At 35.4% G+C, this 21,618-nt stretch overlaps 1 protein-coding gene across 5 annotated transcripts in view; it reads left to right on the forward strand.

The window, feature by feature from the left end:
* LOC110467153 (inactive tyrosine-protein kinase transmembrane receptor ROR1-like) overlaps positions 1-21,618 on the forward strand; it is a 238,023-nt gene that overhangs the window by 140,744 nt on the left and 75,661 nt on the right. Inside the window, exon 1 of one of the 5 annotated variants that reach the window (XM_021524106.1) lies at positions 9,782-12,532. The exons of the other annotated variants lie outside the window; for them this stretch is intronic. Coding sequence (XP_021379781.1) covers positions 12,486-12,532 — 47 coding nt within the window. The 5' untranslated portion in view covers positions 9,782-12,485. Of the gene's footprint in view, positions 1-9,781; positions 12,533-21,618 lie in introns of those variants that run through there. 5 annotated transcript variants of the gene reach the window in all.

Consider the following 21,618-nt stretch of genomic DNA (forward strand, 5'->3'; position numbering starts at 1 on the left):
GACTGATGTTCTAAAGGACCTTTCCTTTACAGGAAATCTATGTTGTTCAGCCTCTAAACAAGTCTATGCCGATCAACTCTTAAGAAATCTGTGTTGATCAGGCTCTTGGAAAATCTGTGTTGTTGAGACTCTTTTCATACTGTATGGTAATATAACTTATATAAAGTCTATTTATGTCTTTTAATAAGGAAGCAGAAAAATTGGTATTGTCTGAAGCTGACAGGAGTCAGGTCTACTCTGCCGGTATTAATAGTCTCCCTGATGGCTTTCCGTCTGTCTTTAATATGCAATTAATGAGATCCTGTTTCTTAAGGATAAAATGTATATTATTATAGGGAGCAACAAAACCAAATTACAGATTCTGCAGAAAGGAAGTATAAGAAGTACTTTCCACCTTGATAGACATATAGGCTTAGAAGTATTGACAGGATTACAGCTGGAGATTCTGCTACAAGTTTCTGTCTCTCCAGTAAAACAGATGATCCTGAAAATTAGTGTGAGTGATGACCTCAACTACACAAAACTATCTTAGTTAAGGTCTAGACTCCAAACTTAGGTTTATGATAATTCTTATACTTCCTTTATGCTCTCCAGTAAAACAAATGATACTGAAGAATAAATTTTCATTTCAAAGAAAATTTCATTGACAGTGGCATGCAGACAAAAACCTCAAGTTAAACGTCTATGTATATTCTAGACTCTATATAAGACCTAAGTTTGGAGTCTAGACCTTAACTAAGATTGCTTTGTGTAGTTGAGGTCATCACTCACACCCATGCTTGTAGTCTAGGCCCAAACTCAGACCTCAGTGCATAATCTAATTTAGACAACTGTGTATAGTCTAGACCCTAATTTAGACCACTGTGTGTAGTCTAGAACCTAATTTAGACCTCTGTGTGTAGTCGAGACCCTAATTTAGACCTCTGTGTGACTAGTCTAGACCCTAATTAGACCTCTGTGTATAGTCTTGACCCTAATTTAGACCTTTCTGTATAGTCTAGACCCTAATTTAGACCTCTGTATATAGTCTAGACCCTAATTAAGACCTCTGTGTGTTAGTCTAGGCTCTAAGTTAAATCCCTGTGTGTTAAGTCTAGGGCTAAAGTTCAATCCCAGTGTTATAAGTCTAGGCTCTAAATTAAATCCGAGTGTGCTAAGTCTAAGCCCCAAGTTAAATCCCAATGTGTTAAGTATAGGCCTTAAGTTAAATCCCAGTGTGTTAAGTCTAGACCTTAAATTAAGTCCCAGTGTGTTAAGTCTAGGCCTTAAGTTAACTCCCAGTGTGTTAAGTCTAGGCCTTAAGTTAAATCCCAGTATGTTAAGTCTAGGCCTTAAGGTAACTCCCAGTGTGTTAAGTCTAGGCCTTAAGTTAACTCCCAGTGTATTAAGTCTAGGCCTTAAGTTAACTCCCAGTGTGTTAAGTCTAGGCCTTAAGTTAAATCCCAGTTTGTTAAGTATAGGCCTTAAGTTAACTCCCAGTGTGTTAAGCCTAGGCCTTAAGTTAAATCCCAATGTGTTAAGTCTACTGGCCTTAAGTTAACTCCCAGTGTATTAAGTCTAGGCCTTAAGTTAAATCCCAGTGTGTTAAGTCTAGTCCTTAAGTTAACTCCCAGTGTGTTAAGTCTATAGGCCTTAGGTTAAATCCCAGTTTGGTAAGTCTAGGCCTTAAGTTAAATCTCAGTGTGTTAAGTCTAGGCCTTAAGTTAAATCTTAGTGTGTTAAGTTTAGGCCTTAAGTTAACTCCCAGTGTGTTAAGTCTAGGCCTTAAGTTAACTCCCAGTGTGTTAAGTCTAGTCCTTAAGTTAAATCTCAGTGTGTTAAGTTTAGGCCTTAAGTTAAATCCCAGTATGTTAAGTTGAGACCCTAACTTAAATCTCAGTGTGTTAAGTTTAGGCATTAAGTTAAATCCCAGTGTGTTAAGTCTAGGCCTTAAGTTAAATCTCAGTGTGTTAAGTTTAGGCATTAAGTTAAATCCCATTGTGTTAAGTCTAGGCCTTAAGTTAAGTCTCAGTGTGTTAAGTCTAGGCCTTAAGTTAACTCCCAGTGTGTTAAGTCCAGGCCTAAAGTTAAATCCTGGTTTGTTCAATCCAGACCTTCACTTAAAAACTTAAATCCCGGTGTATTAAGTCCAGACCTTCACTTAAAAAGCTTAATCCAGATGTGTTAAGCCAAGACCTTAACTTAAAAAGTTAAATCTCAGTGTGGTAAGTCTGCATCTTAAGTTTTTATCTCAATGGGATAAATATATAAGCTTTGAAGTTAAATCTCAGTGGTTTAAGTCTAGGCCCTAAGTTAAATCTCAGTGCGTTGAGTGTAAGGCCTGACTTGGCCATGAGAATGCCACACTGATGAAAGGAAGCAAGGCCCTGTGTAATTGTGGGGTGTCATGTAAATGTGACTGTGATGCAGATCTTTTTGGTGTAGAGGCTACAATTACCTGTTCTCTCGCTCATTTTCTATGTCTCTCCAAGAAATCAGATTATTTACGATGATCTCTGCACTCGGTCACTACAGACTGGAGAAATGACTGCTGGGGATGAGATTGCTCTTTGTCACAGGGATAGGAGTCTCCTTAGGTCATTTTCTCCATCTTTCTAGCCTTTTCTTTTTTGTTATAAATTAATCCCTTTGTCTCCTCTTTAATTGCTAACTCTTTCCTTGTTATGTTTCCCTGTATTACTTTCCATTCATGGTACTTTTTATTCATCTTTATTTCAATCTATTTAGCATGTGTTTTCTTCTTAATTTTTGTTCATTAATCCTATATTTCTCATCTGTCCCTCTTTGTTTCTGTTTCTTCATCTGTCCCTCTTTGTTTCCGTTCCTTCATCTGTCCCTCTTTGTTTCTGTTCCTTCATCTGTCCCTCTTAGTTTCTGTTCCTTCATCCTTCTTCTTTGTTTCTGCCACTTTCCTGAATTTTTATCCATTTATCCTTATTTTAACTCCCTTAGTCTCTGTTAATTTCTATCCATTTATCCTTATTTTTACTCCCTCAGTCTCTGTTAATTTCTATCAATTTATCCTTATTTTTACTCCCTCATGACAGTCTCTGTTAATTTCTATCAATTTATCCTTATTTTTACTCCCTCATGACAGTCTCTGTTAATTTCTATCAATTTATCCTACCCTTTACTCCCTCAGTCTTGTTAATTTCCACCCATTTATGCTTATCTTTTTCCCTCTTTCTTTCTTTGCATTTATCCTTACATTTCTCTTTCCATCTCTCTTTATTTCCATTCCTTTTGTCTTTTTCCTGTATTGGACCTAATTAAGAGGCACAAAACATTTTACAGATCTATCTGTTTTTCTTTTACATGAACCAACCAGTCCACCAACCAACCCCCCACTCTCCTCTCCCATAGTAACACTGTGTTCCAATGTAGCGCCCATGCTAACTGATTCTTGAGTGATGGATTTCCACAGAATGTGTGATACGTTTCCCATGGAGATATAAAAATAATTTGGTGCTTCCGAGTCCATGGGGAGAAGGACTCGAAAGACACATTGGTGTCGTTTGCAGTGTACCAATATTCTCTTAAGATTGGGGGGCTATGTTTAATTCTCCGGGAAGCATCTGGAAAGGTTGTTGTAGTCCTGGTTGTAATTGCATTTCAGGTTCTTTCGCAATTATTGATTTTATTTGTCAGATGTTGACAAATACCTAGCAAGGCAGTTGAAAATTAAATCTAATACTCTGTTTAAGACTGAAACAGAATCTGATGGTATGTACACATACAGCAAGACTTCAACTCACAGTAGCTGTATATTATGGATTTCTTAGTCTTAAACTCAGAACTGCTGAATAAAATATATTAGGATTATTTTCCTCGCAGTAAATGTATATATCACAATTCTGCAACTCAGAATTACTGTTCAACACATTTTTCTTCTACTGGCAATTAATATGTAAAATGTATCAAGATTTTTCAATTCAGAGTAACATTGTGTATCTATCTAAATCAATTGTCTTTTAAATTCCATTCTGACTGTCTATGATAGATTTATAATAGAACAGAACTTGTGAGTTGTGTGAAGTGGATCAAAGTGTTGTATAAAACCTAAATACTGTAACACATGTTTACAATGCAGCCCTGGAAACCTCACGAGACCTAAAGGTCGGCAGTGTTTAACATCAGTCCTACATCAAATTGGTACCACCGATCCACGATACTCAAAGGATGGTTATATAAACAGATAATGGCCATAACTAATTGTAAAAATAAATATATATATCAAATAAAATTTGGTTTACTGTAAAGCAGGAAGAAATCAATATTAGTCAATGTTGATATACCCAAACATTAAACATGTAAAAGTAGGAAATATGATTATCCTCGTTAATACTGTCAACTTGTCCGATGGAATTTTTCCTAATAATAGGTCTGATAATTTATTACTTTTTTAGCAGTGAAATAAAAAGATAATGATTCAATTAATATGTTACTTTTTATGGCTATTGGAAATAACAGTGTTAATTTCACCTGTGAAAAATATGCAGTGGCTAGGTGTTTAACCAATGAAAACATAGATAACAAAACATGTCGGAAAAATGGTTAAAGGGAGACTGCCAATGTGCATTGAAAAATCAATTTGTATTTTACCACAATTATGAAACAAGTTCTATCAGTTTATACGTACTCCTATTGTCCAACGTTGTAGCTCACTGGGGGTTTAATGTGGGAGGAAAGCGGAGTTCTCAGACACACCCACGCTATCAGGAAGGTGACCCTTTACCTTTCCACATCTGATTGGAAAATTCACCCCTGGTCGTCGTGGTGAAAATCCAACCCTGGTCATCTTGGTGAATGACAAGTGCGCTATCCACTGTGCCACCCGACCACTCAGTGTCTGATGTCTGCTCAGATTCATTTGTAAGGCTCTTGGAGTATTTGCACTATTTTGCATCCACGTCATTGCAGTTATCTATGTTATTTAAAATATTTACCATGCATGTTTCCTATGCAAAACTCTCCATCAGTAGCAGTAATCAAGTGAAAGACATTGACGCAACTGACAAAACCAGCATCCAGTGCTGTTATCGACATGATATGTTACAGAAATATCATGTCAGAATGCATATGGAGCCACTTTTTTTCGAAAATACTTTTTATTGACGAGGAAACATGGTTTAAAAGTCACATAAATGAAATAGATAAAATATTTACATGATAATACCATGGAATGATGTATATATTTACATGATAATACCATGGAATGATGTATATATAATTCAAACCTGTTGCAGAATATTTCAATATTTTCATGAATGAAAACTGTCTCCTGTGACCATTGTGAAAAAAATTGTTCAAAGAGCAACCATCGGCTGAGATTTTTAACAAACTAAAATGTTTTTGTTTTTTTAAGTTGAACTTTAAGTACGGTAATATTTTTGCAAGAAGATGAATGAAATTTAAAACCTGACGCAAAGTTTAACTGTGTACACCATTGACTGTGAAAATGACAACTGGCTTGTGATGATGTCAATTCCTGACAGAAACAATTATTTTCTGGTCCTTTTTTAGACCAGCCTGGTATCTGTTTATTGTCACAAGTAACAGACAGCTCATGTAAGTTCACTGTGGTTTCGTATAGAATTCATTTTCTCTGGTGCATTTCAAGTCATTTTGTCTCCCGTCCTGATCAGAGCAATTTATAAGGTATAACTTGTTGTGTTAGAAGTAATATTTTTGTTATATAAAAACAGTATATGATAAAGTCCTGTGGAGATGTCCTCCCAGATTATGTCCTGTGGAGATGTCCTCCCAGATTTTGACATAATACTGGAAGTGAGGTCAGTGTCCTGCCAAAACTAGCTCGTCTTCAGCTGTCCTTGGTCAGAGGTACAAGTTGTGATTAGCAGTTAAGGATCTATGTCGTTTTCCCCCTGACCAATGAGTGTCTTTAGGGTACGTATTACAGACAAAAACTATCTTATGGCAGTGTTAAGTCTAGACTGACAAGTTGTTATAATCTGAGGTAGATATGTCGTCAATATCAGATACAGTGTAAGAAAAATTACTGATCACAATACATCTTGTAGAGTCAAGAAATCTGTATAAACAAGACATTCAGCTAAATCCAACTCTACACCTGTCTGTGTCTAAATGATAACATTAGTATCTGACTTTACTGGTCCCTGACACACTGCTCTTTTTTTCCTGTGTATGCATAGTAATCTCCCTTAATTTCGTTTAGGATATACCTGTAGCACAGTTTGACCAGGACACCTCTGTTGACCAGGTAGCTCAGTCGGTTGAAGTGATAACATAACAATATTTAGTCAGGGGTTCAAATCCCTTCCTAGCCATGCCTATTTTTTACAATCAGAAAATTGTTGTCGATTTATATTTAGTGTCATTCAGTGAAGACAGGTTTCAATGTGGTGTTCAGTTAAGACAGGTTTCACTATGGTGTTCAGTTAAGACAGGTTTCACTTTGGTGTTCAGTTAAGACCGGTTTTGTGTTAGTGATCTCTTTACTGGTTTATTGGACAAAGTTGTTAAATGAAAGCTGTCTAAATCAAACATCATCCTAACCAAAGGTGTTGGTTCAGAATACACAGGTGCTAAGGTATTGGCCAGGTTCATCCAACACTGATGTAATTATAGACACACCTGGTACTGTATACAGAAACTGTTTTGTCATGTGAAATAAAATCTATATTAACCAAATGTTAATTTCACATCTCACAGTATAGAAATATTATGTAAGCAGTGAACTACTATTTGCTACCCTGATAAATTAGTCCTCATTAAAACATAAAAGTAACAGTATCTATAGACCTAGGCCAAGCTGTCGTGTCATGCCGTGTCAAACTTAAATATGGTTTTCAGTTCAAAACAGTCACCGTAGTTCATTTGTTTACAATTTAAATGAAAAAAATAATTTGTAAATTTGATATAATGTTGTTCGATGAAGCCTATAAAAGATTTACTGATTTTTCAGGGTTTACTTGGAACAAGGTTTACAGGCCAAGTTTGAATAGTTTGAATATCCGTTGTATTATTACAGCTTAAGTCTCCAAAACAGTTCGCTCTTAAGCTGAATGTCACACAAAGCTACATCCAATTAGAATAAAACAATTTATGTGACATCCGAACTACCCAGATTCCAACTGTGCCCCATGCATATTGAACAAAGGACCCAGGGACAGTCGTGGACCAATTTATACTGCGATAAAGTTACCAGATAGAATGTGATAGGTCGGCCATTGTTGTGTGTGTCTATGTCACAGCGGTCTATAGCTAGCACCTCCCAGGAGTGTGGTCAACTTGTGGCAGGTTGGCTGTACTTCACCGTGTCCAGCCGGTGGTCAGAAATGTCTAGCCAATACAAGCTGGAGGTATTAAGCCGAACTCTCATTACCTAGTGTCACATTAGGTCAAAATTTGATATTGAGTTTTTTTCCAAGCCAATTTGCAAAAGAATTGGTTCAAAACCAGTCATGTTCTCTTGTGTCTTGAGTCTCCATTGCTATTAAGAGTGTCACTAAATGCTGGAATGGATATAAATATTTTATCTTTTTTTTGGTGTAGCTTAGAAAATACTGAAATGTTACTAAAAATATAATGATTGAACTAATTCTGATCATTAAAAGATAAACAAATTCCAAGGGTTTCCAGGGTTGCTTGTCACTTTAAATATATGTAAGTTATAATTTTAAATCACTTAATATAATTTAGTTTTGATTTGAAAAATTGTAAATCTTCAGTATACCGTTTTTTTCAAATGTATGTTTTAAGCTAACAAGTCTTAAATGACAAACCTGGTCATCTTCCAATGATTGGACACAGTACTGTCGCAGATAATGATGACATTCCTACATGCTCCAACGTAAAATGCTCCACAGCAACAATACAATGCTTTATAACATTTCTTCTAATGGTGGTGTGCTAAGTTAATGTGTTCATTTAAATTAATACGATAATTTTACCTGGAAATATGCTGATGTGTTTTTGCGTTGTGTACAAAGCCACAGTTAAACTGTCCTTTGCCTAAGTTTATTGTTGATCCTAATTCCAGTATATGCATGGTTTGTCTGTGGCTCCTGTGGGATTTTCAGAGCTGGAAGGATGGGATTGGCACGATGTAGAATTGATCTACTCTGATACCAGTATCTACGTGTATAAAACCTCATCTTGACCCCATGATGTTTTTTTTAACAATAATTCGGAATTAACCATTCAGTTGGCAGAAATCGGCTTGTCATCGAAAAAGAAGCACATTAGCTGCAGAAATATTGTTATGGATTTATATAGATGTGGTTCCCAGTGGGAAAGTGGATTGCATTAGACACGGAGTGTCAGAAAACGGAGTCATTGTACACTTCATATGTTGTTTACGAGTCACTAGAATCCAGCCAGTATGAGAGAAGACTATTTCTGTTTATTTTTATTTTGACTTTTTTATTAGCAACTGGAGAGGAAAATTCATAACATCATTATGGTTGCTATGTTGTAATTTAAGTACAGAAGGAAAAAAACAGTGACTAAGCAGAGTCATTTTCACGGTGATTTATTTGAGTGTATCAAATACAAGAAACTAGATGTATCAAACTGAAGGCTGTAATTTTGGTAGGCTAAAAACCACTTGGTCGATCCTGGTCGATCCTTAATATAGAGGATAATATGGGTCATTTGGCTGGGCGATATTCTCCAGCATGTGTGATAATTACATCCGAGGCATTTTATAGGTTGGTCTGTGGGTTTTTTAAGGAGAAATATAGTGACAGAGAAATATAAAATTGGGTCTCAAGTAGACAAATTTATGTACGGTATGTTAAATCGGCTTTATCATCTTAGGGTTTTTTTAAAATGTGAGTCTGGTGGAAAAAAGTTGGGTCAAGTGATAGAGTGTACAGAAGACATAATTCATCAGCTTGTATTGTGAAAGAGGAAAAAAAGTGACCAAAAAAAGTCTCAGGTGAACAAATTCGGCCAGGGATGTTCATAATTTATGGTTGGTTGAGCCGTTTTGACACATGACATTATTAACCATGTTTTTTTCAGTTACAAGTCATTGGTAGGCTTATGTACCTGTTGGGGATGTGTTTATGACAGATTTCTATTGTCAGGGCTCCGTTTGTAATTGGCAGGGTTCCGTTGTGGCCCTACCCTAGCTCAGGTGCCCATTTACTGGTTTACACATGACCCCAGTCACAATGTTGGCAGAGTGGGACAAGTATTTGTCCACCACCCTCCGCTATAGAAGTGTGTATAAAGCTAACTAGGGCTGACTGGAATATGTTTTTTGAGCATGCTATGATTGTTAAGATGTGGAAGGGCCCTTTTATTTGTGTCAGAGCTGGAATATATAGCTTATTGTACATCATCGGAGGATCGAAAAGGGCTATTAAATGTACAAGTGCTAGAAGCCATTCATGTTTATCTACAGAAGGATAAAACAGAAGCAGACTTGTTAATGTCAGGAGATCTGGAAAAATATCTGACAGAGTTAAATTATCGTACTGGGAGAAAGTCGTCAAGGCAGATGTCTTCAGCAGTAGACTGCATAGTCAGTCTCACCTCAAGTGTGGACTCAAATATTAGAGATTCAGACAGAAGACTCTACTAGTCTACCCTGAAGAAGAAAACATATGTATGATAAACTGAACATAGATTCAACAGAAGACTCCACAGGAAACTACAAGATTCCATCCATTTTAAGAGGGAACCATGATAATTTTTATTTAGAGAAAACTTAAGAAAATGTTTTCCTTCCAAAGTGGATCAGATAGTAGATTTCATAATATGATAGTAGAATATAATAGACTGCATAGAGGGCTATAGACACCATACTCCATAATAGATTCAGTATATATATATTAGACATCCTTTGTTGTATACAATAATAGATTGCAGAAGAAAATTACATAGTAGACTCAATTTAAGTTGGATAGTAGAGAGATTGGTAGGAGTCCATATTTGATAGGTATTTATGATTACAAAGTAGACTCGACAGAACAGAAATTAGTAGAAGTCATTAAATTTCCAAGCAAGACATTACATAGTAGACTCCATAAAAGACTGCATAGTAGAGAGCTCGGAAAAAATTAACATTCAAATAGAATGTTGATGCTTACAACCTAGACACCAAAGAGGACAGATTCATAGAATTCAGAAGTAGACAACGAAAAAAAATCATAGTATCATGGTGCAGAAGTTGGTAGAATTTGATATTTGATTGGTTTGTTGATTATAATTTAGACCCCAAAGAAGAGAAATTTGTAGAAATCATTAGACTTCTGAAGGAAAATAACATGGCAGACAGCATAGTAGAGTGCATAGTAGAGAGATTCATAGAAATCATTTAGACTACTGAGCAAAATATTACATAGTAGACAGCATAATAGACTCATTGGAAGAGAGATTTGTAGAAGCCATTTTGACTACTGAGCAAATAAAATTACATAGTAGACTCCATAAAAGACTGAGAGGAAGAGAGAAGAAGAGTGGATGGTATGTTGGTGATTACACTGCAGACTCAATAGAAGAGATATTGGAAGACTGTCAAATGCAAAGTAGAAACAAAAATAAAAAATGCATAGTAGAGACAAAAAAATAAAAAAGCATAGTAGAGACAAAAGAAAAATCTGCAGAAATCATGACTAGACTGCAGAAAAAATACATAGTAGACTCCTAGAAGACAGTTGTGGTAGACATTGGTAGGATACTATACAGTAGAGATTGATAGGAGACTATACAGTAGAGACTAGACTACCCTGTATACAGTAGAGATCGTTAGGCGACTATATTGTAGGGATCGGTAGAGACTTTATGGTAGAGATCGGTAGGAGACTATACAGTAGAGATTGATAGGAGACTATACAGTAGAGATTGATAGGAGACTACCCTGTATACAGTAGAGATCGTTAGAAGACTATATGGTAGGGATCGGTAGAGACTGTATAGTAGAGATCGGTAGGAGACTATATGGTAGGGATTGGTAGAGACTTTATGGTAGAGATCGGTAGGAGACTATATGGTAGGGATTGGTAGGAGACTATATGATAGAGATCGGTAAGAGAGTATATGATAGAGATCGGTAGAAGACTATATGGTAGCTATATACATATGGGATTGGTAGAAGACTGTATAGTAGAGATCAGTAAGTAATTGTGGTAGAGAGAGTTGGTAGAAGTCAATATTTAGATATAGGTATATATGTTGATGATTACAGAGAGTCTATAGAACTAGCTATCCAGTGTAGTACAGTATAGCGTGTATGACAGAGGTGGGCTAGTCAGTGCTGATGTGTACATACACTGGTCAAGGGTTTCCCTACAGGACTTACACTTCACAGCTATAAAGTGCCCTCCACTGTAGACAGTTAGTTACTGGGATTACACACAATCATTTTCCACACTTACATCATCCTCTAGATTTGGATTGTATTGACCGGACTCACTGGATTAAGGTTCTACAGTGACTTTCTGTGTTTATCTAGTATCTATCACAGCCTTTACGAGGAAGTACATAGAAATGTGCAGGGCTAGACCTCAGGATCGTGGTGGACAGATACTCCAGCAGATAACCCTACAGGAATTTACACGTGCTTCTATCAGCCGCTTACTATTGATCTAGATTCCTCCCTACCTTTCACCATCACCAAGGAAAATGGTAATTGTTTATTGTTGATGAAGACAATAGCACATATATGTGTGTGTATAGATAAAGAGACAGGAGATATGGAGGACCAGGGGTTATAGCCTAGCTGTCCATTGCTACCTGATTTATACTAGGGATGCTGAGAGGCTGTAGGTGTGATTAAGATAATAATGGCTTGCACCAGACCATAAGTAACCCCGCCATGACAATTGACAGCCCTACACTTAGACCTTGTGTGAAATTTTATCCCTCGTGTGTTCTGATAAGATAAACCTTGTGAGCTTTTCCACACCAGCCTTTCCAGGATTTCAAGAATTTGTTCGTTTTGGATAAACTGCCAGAGAGAGAAAAAAATAAGGCTGCTAGCTAGTCTTGGTAGCAGGCAGCATTGAAAACAGAAGAATTATTTGTGGAGAAAAGTAATTCAAACGACAGCAAATAAATTTGTTGAAGAGAAAAGCGATTTGGTTCTGAGGTTAGCAGCCACCTGCTTACGGATACCTACGGGACTGGTTTCAGATTTTTGTCGCCCAGGTCTAACTAGAGCTTGGCTGGTGATCGGAGCAAGTCTGCGTTATTCAGGCTCCCTGTCCTAGCCTGCTTGAGTGTGTACAGTGAGTTGGATAACAGTGTTGTGCCGGTGACAGAAATTGTGTGTCTTTTAACCCTTCTCCAACATTCTGTGTGGAGGAACAAAATTAAAATATGGTAATATCAGCGGAGAGAATTTTTCAGGATTTGATTGTGATCAAAATGTCTGTTTTAAATCTACAGTCTAGATAAAAATTTGGTTGTTTCCGGGTACAGAGGAATATTGGATATCTTATTCCGAGACGTGTAGAGGAAAGTGATTTCCTTTCTGTCAAAAATTTACCATCATGGGGGATCAATTTGATTTCCGCGACATACACGACCTCAACATTGGGTAAGTTTCTTGTCATCTTATGTCTCGATACGCTACCTAAACCATCAACCGAAGACTTCTGATTCACTTCTACTGAGAGAAATTGCATTTAAATATATTTTTTTTTTTTTTTTTTTGAAAAATGTACATTTTCGAATTAAATTTTTTAACACTTTTTAACATGTGGAAATAATTGTGAAAATTAGATATCAATAAGTAATGAGTTTTCATTTGAGTGCATTTCATAATTTTTCATCCAAAATAAAGTTTGGTAGAGTTATTACACTATTTACTTTCTTAAGAAATCTTTTAATATCTTTTTTAAATCATTCAATCTTAAAATTGTATGTTTGTACTGATCGCTTTAGCAAGTCTTTTTCATACATGTCTTGTCATTAAATTGTAATTTCGTAATATTTTTTCTGAATTGTAAAGATGGTGTACTCATTTGTAGAAAACGGGAGAATTAAAATTTGATACGATGAGCTGGGGTTATAAACAGACTTGTATCCCAGTACACATGAATTGTAGAAAGGCCAGGAAACCAAATTCTAAATTACTTTGGGGCTCCGGTTACATTTCAAAGCATTTATTTACAAAATGGTATGTAAACAAGTCGTGGATTTTTTATAAGACCTTAAGCATGGTATTACCTGAGATGGCCTACGAAATGAAATTTAAAGGAAACCAAATATTTGTGAGAATAAAACTAGATGAACTGGTATGATTACTTGGGTTATATCTTCAACATTGATTATTTGTCATCTTATTTCTCATTGCGCTGGAACCACATTTTAAACAGACAATTAGTTATACGTATAAATGAACATATTAAACAACACAGAAATCAAGTTATCTATGACCATGAAATTATCTAAAATATCTTGATTTTTATGATAAGAAGCATACAATTTTCTGTGAAGTTTCAGAGTTATTTTTTATACTGGAAATCTGAATTAATAATTATATTTCTTTTAGTGTTTTGTCCTTTTCATTTAAACATAACACTTTGTGTCGAAAGTTTGTCTTTTTGATGAAATTCAAGGCACCTCATGTTTTTGTTGAAGTTAGGTGGTTATACAAATAAAAATGTGTCGGTTGCAAGTTAAAACTGACATTTTGTATATTACCTTTTTGCAATTTTGTATAAAATTCAAGGATTTGATACAACAGCATAAATAACATGTATAAGTCAAATGTAGAAAAATCAAAATGGGTTAAGTGTCTGATACAGTCAAACAATAATGGCTTTTCATTTTTATAATGTTTTGACAGTGTGGCTGTACCTATGAGTGCTAACTGATGATTTTATTGTGTGTGCCAATGTTGGATCCATATATTGTATATAATATCTGGAGGGATTAACACAAGCTCACTCACTATCAAAGACATCAACAGTCAACTTTGTACGACCAGTTTTGTCTGTTCCATAGTCAAGCTTACAGTATGCTACTGGTTCTGAACCCAGTACACAGACATACAATAGAGATGTCCAGCAAATTATGAAAAACATCAAAATCACAAGTTTAACCCTGTGTTAGAGTAAAGAAAGAAATTGTGAAAATACATGTAGCATTACCATTTCCACGATTCAATTTTGTGTACATCAGTCTTTGGACAATATGGTAAAATGTGTAATTTTTTTTAATGAGGAATTATATACCTGAAAAAAAATGATAAAGGTATGCATTGTAATTCTGTTGTCAATGTATAAATTGAGGAGTTTATTAACACTGGTGGCCTGGAATAATTTAATTTTCACGATTTGACGATCAGTGATAACGGTAGCTAACTGTTTGTATTTAGGCAGTGCGATGAAGCATGCCTCTTTATCTGATGTTCATTGTCCAGCCCTCGCTCTATCGCACTCCACACTACAAAATATCATAATAAGGTGAAGCGATTTGTAGCTCGTTAACTATAATCACGACAGGTAGAAACCCCAGGTAAGGCAGCGGAGATGTAGAGATGGCCGCTGCAATTCCAGGGATCGGTGAATACAGAAATTATCAGGCGAACAAATGAATACGTTGTAGGGAGTAGTGATAATGTCGTTAATGACTAGATAGATGGCAGTCGTACAGGAAACAGTTCAGATTCATAGGTACCGGGTTACCGTGGCAACCACTAGCAGTCTTTGTAAAAGGACAAGAGACAGATCTCCTCAGCACAATGTTGGAGTAAAGCTGACATCCAATACAGCTTGTTGTGATAATAAGATGGCTATTGGTAGAATGTAGAGAATGTGTCGTGCTCCAACGAATGAAACTATACCTGACCTCAGTCAATTGTCACCTTGTATCACCCCAAACCCGAGTCAGGATCGGGATAAATATCATATACATACACGTGTGTCTGTACATGACCAATTTTACATAAATGATATTTGTTTTGATATGTTAGGTGTCAATATCCTTTATATATCAATATCACGTTTTTATGGTGAAAAAAGGATAAATCATGGTATATTATGGTGTTAGTTTCATTTATCCATACAAATATTGCAATAAAAATGAAATCTTTTTATATGAAGTACAAAATTCATATATCAAAAGCGGTTTTAATATATATGTTTTTTCCAACTGAACATGTTATACATGTAGTATTACCTAGGTTTCTGCATACATTATCATTAGTCATTTTCAGGGTATGAATATTTACAAAAAATTATTCTTTTGAACACTTTTAACTTTTAAGATCAATTGACTTTCGAAATATTATAATGGAGTTTTCAATTTTTCTACATCATCCTTGATGTGGTAAATATTGCCATGCCCCGTGTCATTTTATATTTTTTGTGTCTGTACATTTTCAGAAAATGTAACACATTTTAAAGTTTTTTAAAGAAAATTGTTACAAATATATATTTAGCAAAAAAGATATGTTTACTGCGACTCTCTGTCATTGTATAGTGTTCAATTTACCCTATCTCTTCTTTCAAATTAGTCTTCTCTCTTGTGGGTCGTAAATTAATTGAAATGCTGGCCATGGTCATTTGTGGGAAAGGTGTGATGGGGGAGTCGTGTTCTGCCAGTACTTTGGGTGATTAGTTGTAGCAGCGGTGAAAACATCAATGAATCTATAAAAAATCAGTGTATAATTGCTGGCCGATAATTCAGGGACAATCACTGGTGGCCTGGAGTAGCTGATTTTATCTCTCTTGTTTTGATATAATGAAAATATTAATGATCCCATACTGTTAATTTAAAAGTACAGAATGTATACCGTAAAATATATATACAAGTAAAATATAAGAATATTAAACATCTCTATATAGTTTTCATCAGATCTATACAGATTAACTTATGTAAAAGTATTTCATTTTTTTAGCATTCATGCTCAATATAAACTAAAAATATTTTAACAAAACATAAGGTTTAGAATGATGCTTTTATTTCTGAAATAGAATCACATATGAAATAAAACGACATTTATTTATTTTTCTGTTTAAATAGATATTATTATTTGATTTTCAATTTGTTTATTGCTTGCAAAAATTTTGTAAATGTACACTTGATTTCCAATATAAAAGGGGTAGTTTTACTATCCAACTTAAAGAGACTATCTACATGTACTTGATTTCTAAGATAGAAGAGTTTCACTGCTTAGTGTGACTCTATACCTAACTTCATAGAAAGAAGAGTTCCGTTGCTGAATGCACAGATGGAATCTGTGAGTGCAGAGCTCTAAGTAAGAGATAAAAATACAATGTTAAAAAAGTGAATTGATCTTATTTATCAAAGAACATCAATGAATGTCTAAACAGTGGCTAGTTTCATGTAGAAATGGCATTTATTGTGTTGGAGATGTTTATTTTCTTGCTATCTTGATAGGATAAATCTACTTAGCCCTGGCTTTGCCACTTAAAAGGGACTTGTATATAGGTTGAATGTGTAAGGTGTTGGATGTTTACACCTGTAATCGACCAGATTGATGGTCGTTAAAACTTTTGTTGAAAGTGTGTATGGTATTCACCGCCATATACAGGTGTACTATACAGGTAAATTGACGACAGAATTTTCAATTACATGTAGGATTGTGCCAACAAGCTGTCTTGTCCAATGCAAGGGCATGCAAAGTTGTGATGAAATATTGATAGACTTTTCTTCTAATCGACACAGCTAATCAGAATAAACATACATGATGCCGTATTTAAAACACTAAAGAAGGCAAGCCAGGTTCGATCCGCCCATCAGTTTGGGCCGGATACTGAAACTGATAAGGGCTTACTTACATTTGGCTTCCGTGATCCCTGTCATGCAAACAAAAGGTCATGACCTCAACGGTATGCGGCTTTCTATCGATGGTTGATTAGGGGTCGAACACAGGTACAACCGATAGTATACATGTAGTTGTTTATCAGGTGGCTATTAAACTAAATAGAGAAACCCGAGGCAGGATAGAAGTCTGGGATTGGTCTGTTGGGGGACTGGGGCTATAGATTAATTGTTTTCTGGGGAGAGATGATTAGATCCTTTGGAAACCATGCAAGTCCATGGTAGTTCTCTGGAGGACGGGTATTTTCCGTTTAGATCTCCTGGGAAACAAAGTCCATGATAGTTTCCTTATGAAACCAGGTAGTGCCCCTAGGAGACAGGTGTAGTTTCCTTTGAAGTTTCAGAGACTTGTCTTAAACAGTTCCCTTGGATGGTTCTCTTGTGGAAGTGCGTTGTTGAAAGAGTATTTCAGACATTACATCAAAAGATTGGTTGTTCGAAAATACATATAAACATTTATGGGAAATATTTGGTTGTGGAACAAATATATCCAGAAATACAACCAATTAAATATGTTTTGATCACCAAACAATTCTTGATTTAATATTTTATAACCTGTCCTAAATAAAACCTTGTTAATGTCAGGCAATTTCCAGAGTCCTGCATGCATATAAATAAACCTCTGTAATTAGGTAACCTGTTTATAATAGACATATTTCACAACTACACTGACACCAGTGTTGGTTTAGAAAGGTTCTTCTTTTCAATAGCATTTATCATATGGTAACATTAACTGGTACAGTTTTGTAACCTGTCTAAGCTGACACTAAAATGACACAGATAATATACAGGTACGTGACAAATTCTAATGTAATCTTTTTCTTATATTATCTTCTTCGTTAGTAAATCTGGTGAACAAGATATGATTAGATATTCATGGTCTACTTTTATATCTGTACACCTGGATCTAGTAATATCTGCACGAGCTGTATGCATTAATTTTTCAAATTATTTTGTTATCAAATGCGTGAAGAGATATGAGCATATTTCGTATACTGAGGACATGTATAGTTTATTTTATAGATTTGATAATTATGAAAATATTACTGATTTGAAGTTTACTTTAATAGGCAATTAAGCTTATGATACTTGACACAATTTAGTTCTGAACCCAGTTTTGAAAGCCTTGTTAGCTTTGGTAGTTAAAACTGCAAATCTTTCATCTATTATGTTTTCAGAAAATAATTGAAATACTAAACCAAAATTGTAATACAGGGATTAAGGTTTTATTTCAGAAAAGGATTACAAAAAAAAGAAAGATTTATAAATTTGTAACTATAGTTTTACAAAGGTGTTTTGAAATTTGTGTTAATGAGATCTTAAGTTGATTAGGCTTTCATCAACTGGGGCTCGGCTATAATGCACTCAAGTGTTTACACTACATGATTGACCTACTTTGGGTAGTTGACCTGTCCTGGTTGACCTTTAAGGTCAGCGGCCTGATGGGCTGGATATACACTATGCAATAACTTGCACATTAATACCACTGACCTTTCTAATTGTAAGCCTAATGTTCTCCAATCCCCTAGGCTGATATTCTCCTCTGTAATATTGATGGAGAACGCCTCCCCCGTCACTGATCTAGTTAATTTTACTTGATAGCCAGATGTTTATTTCAAAATAAGTGATAGTAAGAAAACGTTAACTTGGACAGGTAATCAGGTAAATAATGGGAAAGATACTAGCGCCCATTTATCATGAAATAACTGATGGCCAGTGACCTTCCCCGTAGGGGATCTTCTGTCTCCTCTGGTACCCTCAAATTTACGAAAATTTATTGTTTTTTGGTCAGACCCAGTTTTCAGTCAACTTATATTAGAATCAACCGTGATTAATTAGATGAATGTTTTTAGCCTGGGATAGGCCCTGATGAAAATTTCAACATTTGTCCAAAAGCTTCTGATTTGAACGATTGAAAAAATACCGCTGAAGAAAGATATACACGGTATATGTATTTATCAGGCTTTCACAGAGAAGAGATTTGTTCTGTTTCTTATCTGTGTATGTAAGATAGAAATATCCGGTGCAAGAAGGAATTCACGTAGCTATGTAAGAAAACTCCAATTTAGACAGAGCTTGCATAATGATGAAGTCACATTTCATAACGAAGTGACATCACATTTCACACTGGCTGCCAAAAAACAATTAAATGGGTAATTTCACTCAATTTCTTTGTCTGTTTCACCCTTTAAATAAACCCCAATCGTCAATTCCTTATTTGAATGTTAATAAATGTATGAAGAACAATTTAATAGGTTTAAATATCTTTTACTCAAAACTAAATGGAATTTTTTTTGGAATTATCACTGTTATTGTTTAAGATCAATATTTCAGTAACTCACAAAATTCTTTCAAACTTTCAGTCTGTTATTTTGCTAAAATTTTCACACTTTCCGAAATTTTCATCCAAAATATTAAATAAATTTTGTTTGTTAAAATGTTTACAATGCCATTTGCTACATATTCCTTTAAAACCCAGACTTGACCTCAGAAAAAACGTGAAGGTCTGCTGCAGACAGAAAGGCTGGACCTCCGTGTCAAGTATGTGACTTAGGAAATTGATTTCAGACCTTTGTCCAGCCGTAAATCAGATCACCAAGGATTAGGTTTGTCGGGCCTCTCTAGTGGACTCAGATAAGATCTATTTTTTTCCTGATGTCTCCAATATGTTTCAAACTAATATTTCAATGTTTTCATTCCTCAGATATCCGGCAATTACACCCATACAAACAGTAGATTATGAGGTTCCCTGATGGAAGTAGTATTGTATATCAATTTGTCTAGCCTTTGTTATTTTTTCTTATTTTGACAACTTTATCATGGATGGATCTGTCCTGAAGCGGTCAAGTACCTGATTTCAGGATAATTGAGAAGTTAAATACTCAGATAAAAATTTCTATACATGCCCAAAGGAATGTAAGGTATCACCCACTACCAGTACTTGACCGGTGTATCTGAGTAATGCTGACCACAACATTAATCTTTTGTCATTCCAAAATGTCTTGTGTATCTTGGTTAAACTTTACTAACTGTCAAGTGTTGTGTGGAAAGTATTTTGTTTGTCTAACAGTTCTCAATGATTTGACTATCTATAGAAAGTTAAGTTCAAATGATTTAACTTTTGATTTCTTAAAAAAGTATGTCCATATATGTCTTATATTTGACTGTCCATAGAAAGTATGTCCATGTGTCACAGTTTCTTATACAAGTATATGTGCAAGTGTCTTATATTTGACTGTCAATATAAGGTAAAGGGTCCATGTGTCTTATCGTTGCCTTTCCATAGAATGTAGTTTCCATGTGTCATAATTTCTGATACAAGTATATGTGCAAGTATCTTATATTTGACTGTCCATGGAAAGTAAATTAAGGGTCCATATGTCTTATCATTGCCTTTCCATAGAAAGTAGTGTCCATGTGTCTTATCTTTGCCTGTCCATAGAAAGTAGTGTATATGTGTCTTAATTTTGGATTTCTAATATAAGTTTGTATAAGTGTCTTACATTTGACTGTCCATGAAAGGTTTAGTGTCCAAATGTCTTATCATTGAATTTCTAATACAGGTGTGTCCAGAATTATGAAAAGTTCTTTTTACACAACCAATAAGGTTTGTCTGATGAAGGTGACAGTGTACATATCATACTAGTCATCGAAACATCACATAACAAATTTTATTGGTTGTGTAAAAGGAACTTTTCATAATCCATACTTACCAACCTGAAGAAAATGTTTAGAAAAAAATGTGTGTCCAGGTATCTTATCTTTAACTGCCTATCACAAATATGTCTATATGTGGCTGAATTGAATTTCTTATACAGATAATTATGTGCATGAAATGTCTAATATTTGACTGTCCATAGATCAAGAAGGTTAAGTGTCCAAGTGTCTTTAATTATTATTGAATTTCTAATACAGATGTGCCCAGGTGTCTTATCTTTTGACTGTCTAGTACACATATGTCCAAGTGTCTGATTTTGTATTGTCTACATGAAATACATGTCTGTCTGCATGTCCTTTGGTTCGAATCTTTGACAGACTCATATAAGATCTGTCTTATCTTTCGATCCCTCCCTGGAGCTCTGCACTGCTGATTGACATTCAGTTCAAACCACTGGTGTTAGTTCCACTGCTTAATCCTTTAAGAGGGTAGATAAAATAGATGTGACTAGATTTGGCGATGCCGGAAAGGAATCGACAGACTGAAACAATGTATGGGAACGTCTATCAGGGCTGATTTTGTAATAGCTTTGGTTCCTGATGGCGGTTCAGACAGAATTGACAGGTAGGGAGATATCTGTCCCATAGGTGAACTGCAGCTTCCGGCTGGTAATCCAAAGTATACATGTCCCAGCTGGGCTTGTCTTCCCCCAGTTCTACAAAGTTCATAGTCATGTGTACACAATATATAGCATTCTAAGTATATTTTTCTTTCAAATACCAAGTCCAATAACTCTGGCCCTGAAGGAGCCTGGGTTGAGATGTTATCTCGGTGGAGAAACTCTATATGAAATTCTCGGCTATATCTAAACACTGATCCACTAGGGATAGGCTATGTGGATCTCTCGCCACAGGTCTGTCATACTCATACTAAGTAAATAGTTTCAAGATCTTTTTCAAAAGAACTTTGTGATGTTAACTTTGAACTTGTTTTTACCCCGAGCAAAAGTTGAGACACGGAGGAGTGGATATGGTTTCAATGCGTTTGTTTCCCGAATGAATGCACAGTTATAGTTAGGTATACTCGGTCTATTTAAGTATACAAGGAATTACCCTGCTCAAGTTCAAAATGAGCAGGATCTTTGAATATTAATGAGGTAACAGATATTTCCT

This window comes from Mizuhopecten yessoensis, unplaced genomic scaffold, assembly GCF_002113885.1.
Source record: "Mizuhopecten yessoensis strain PY_sf001 unplaced genomic scaffold, ASM211388v2 scaffold11163, whole genome shotgun sequence".
Lineage (NCBI taxonomy): Eukaryota > Metazoa > Mollusca > Bivalvia > Pectinida > Pectinidae > Mizuhopecten > Mizuhopecten yessoensis.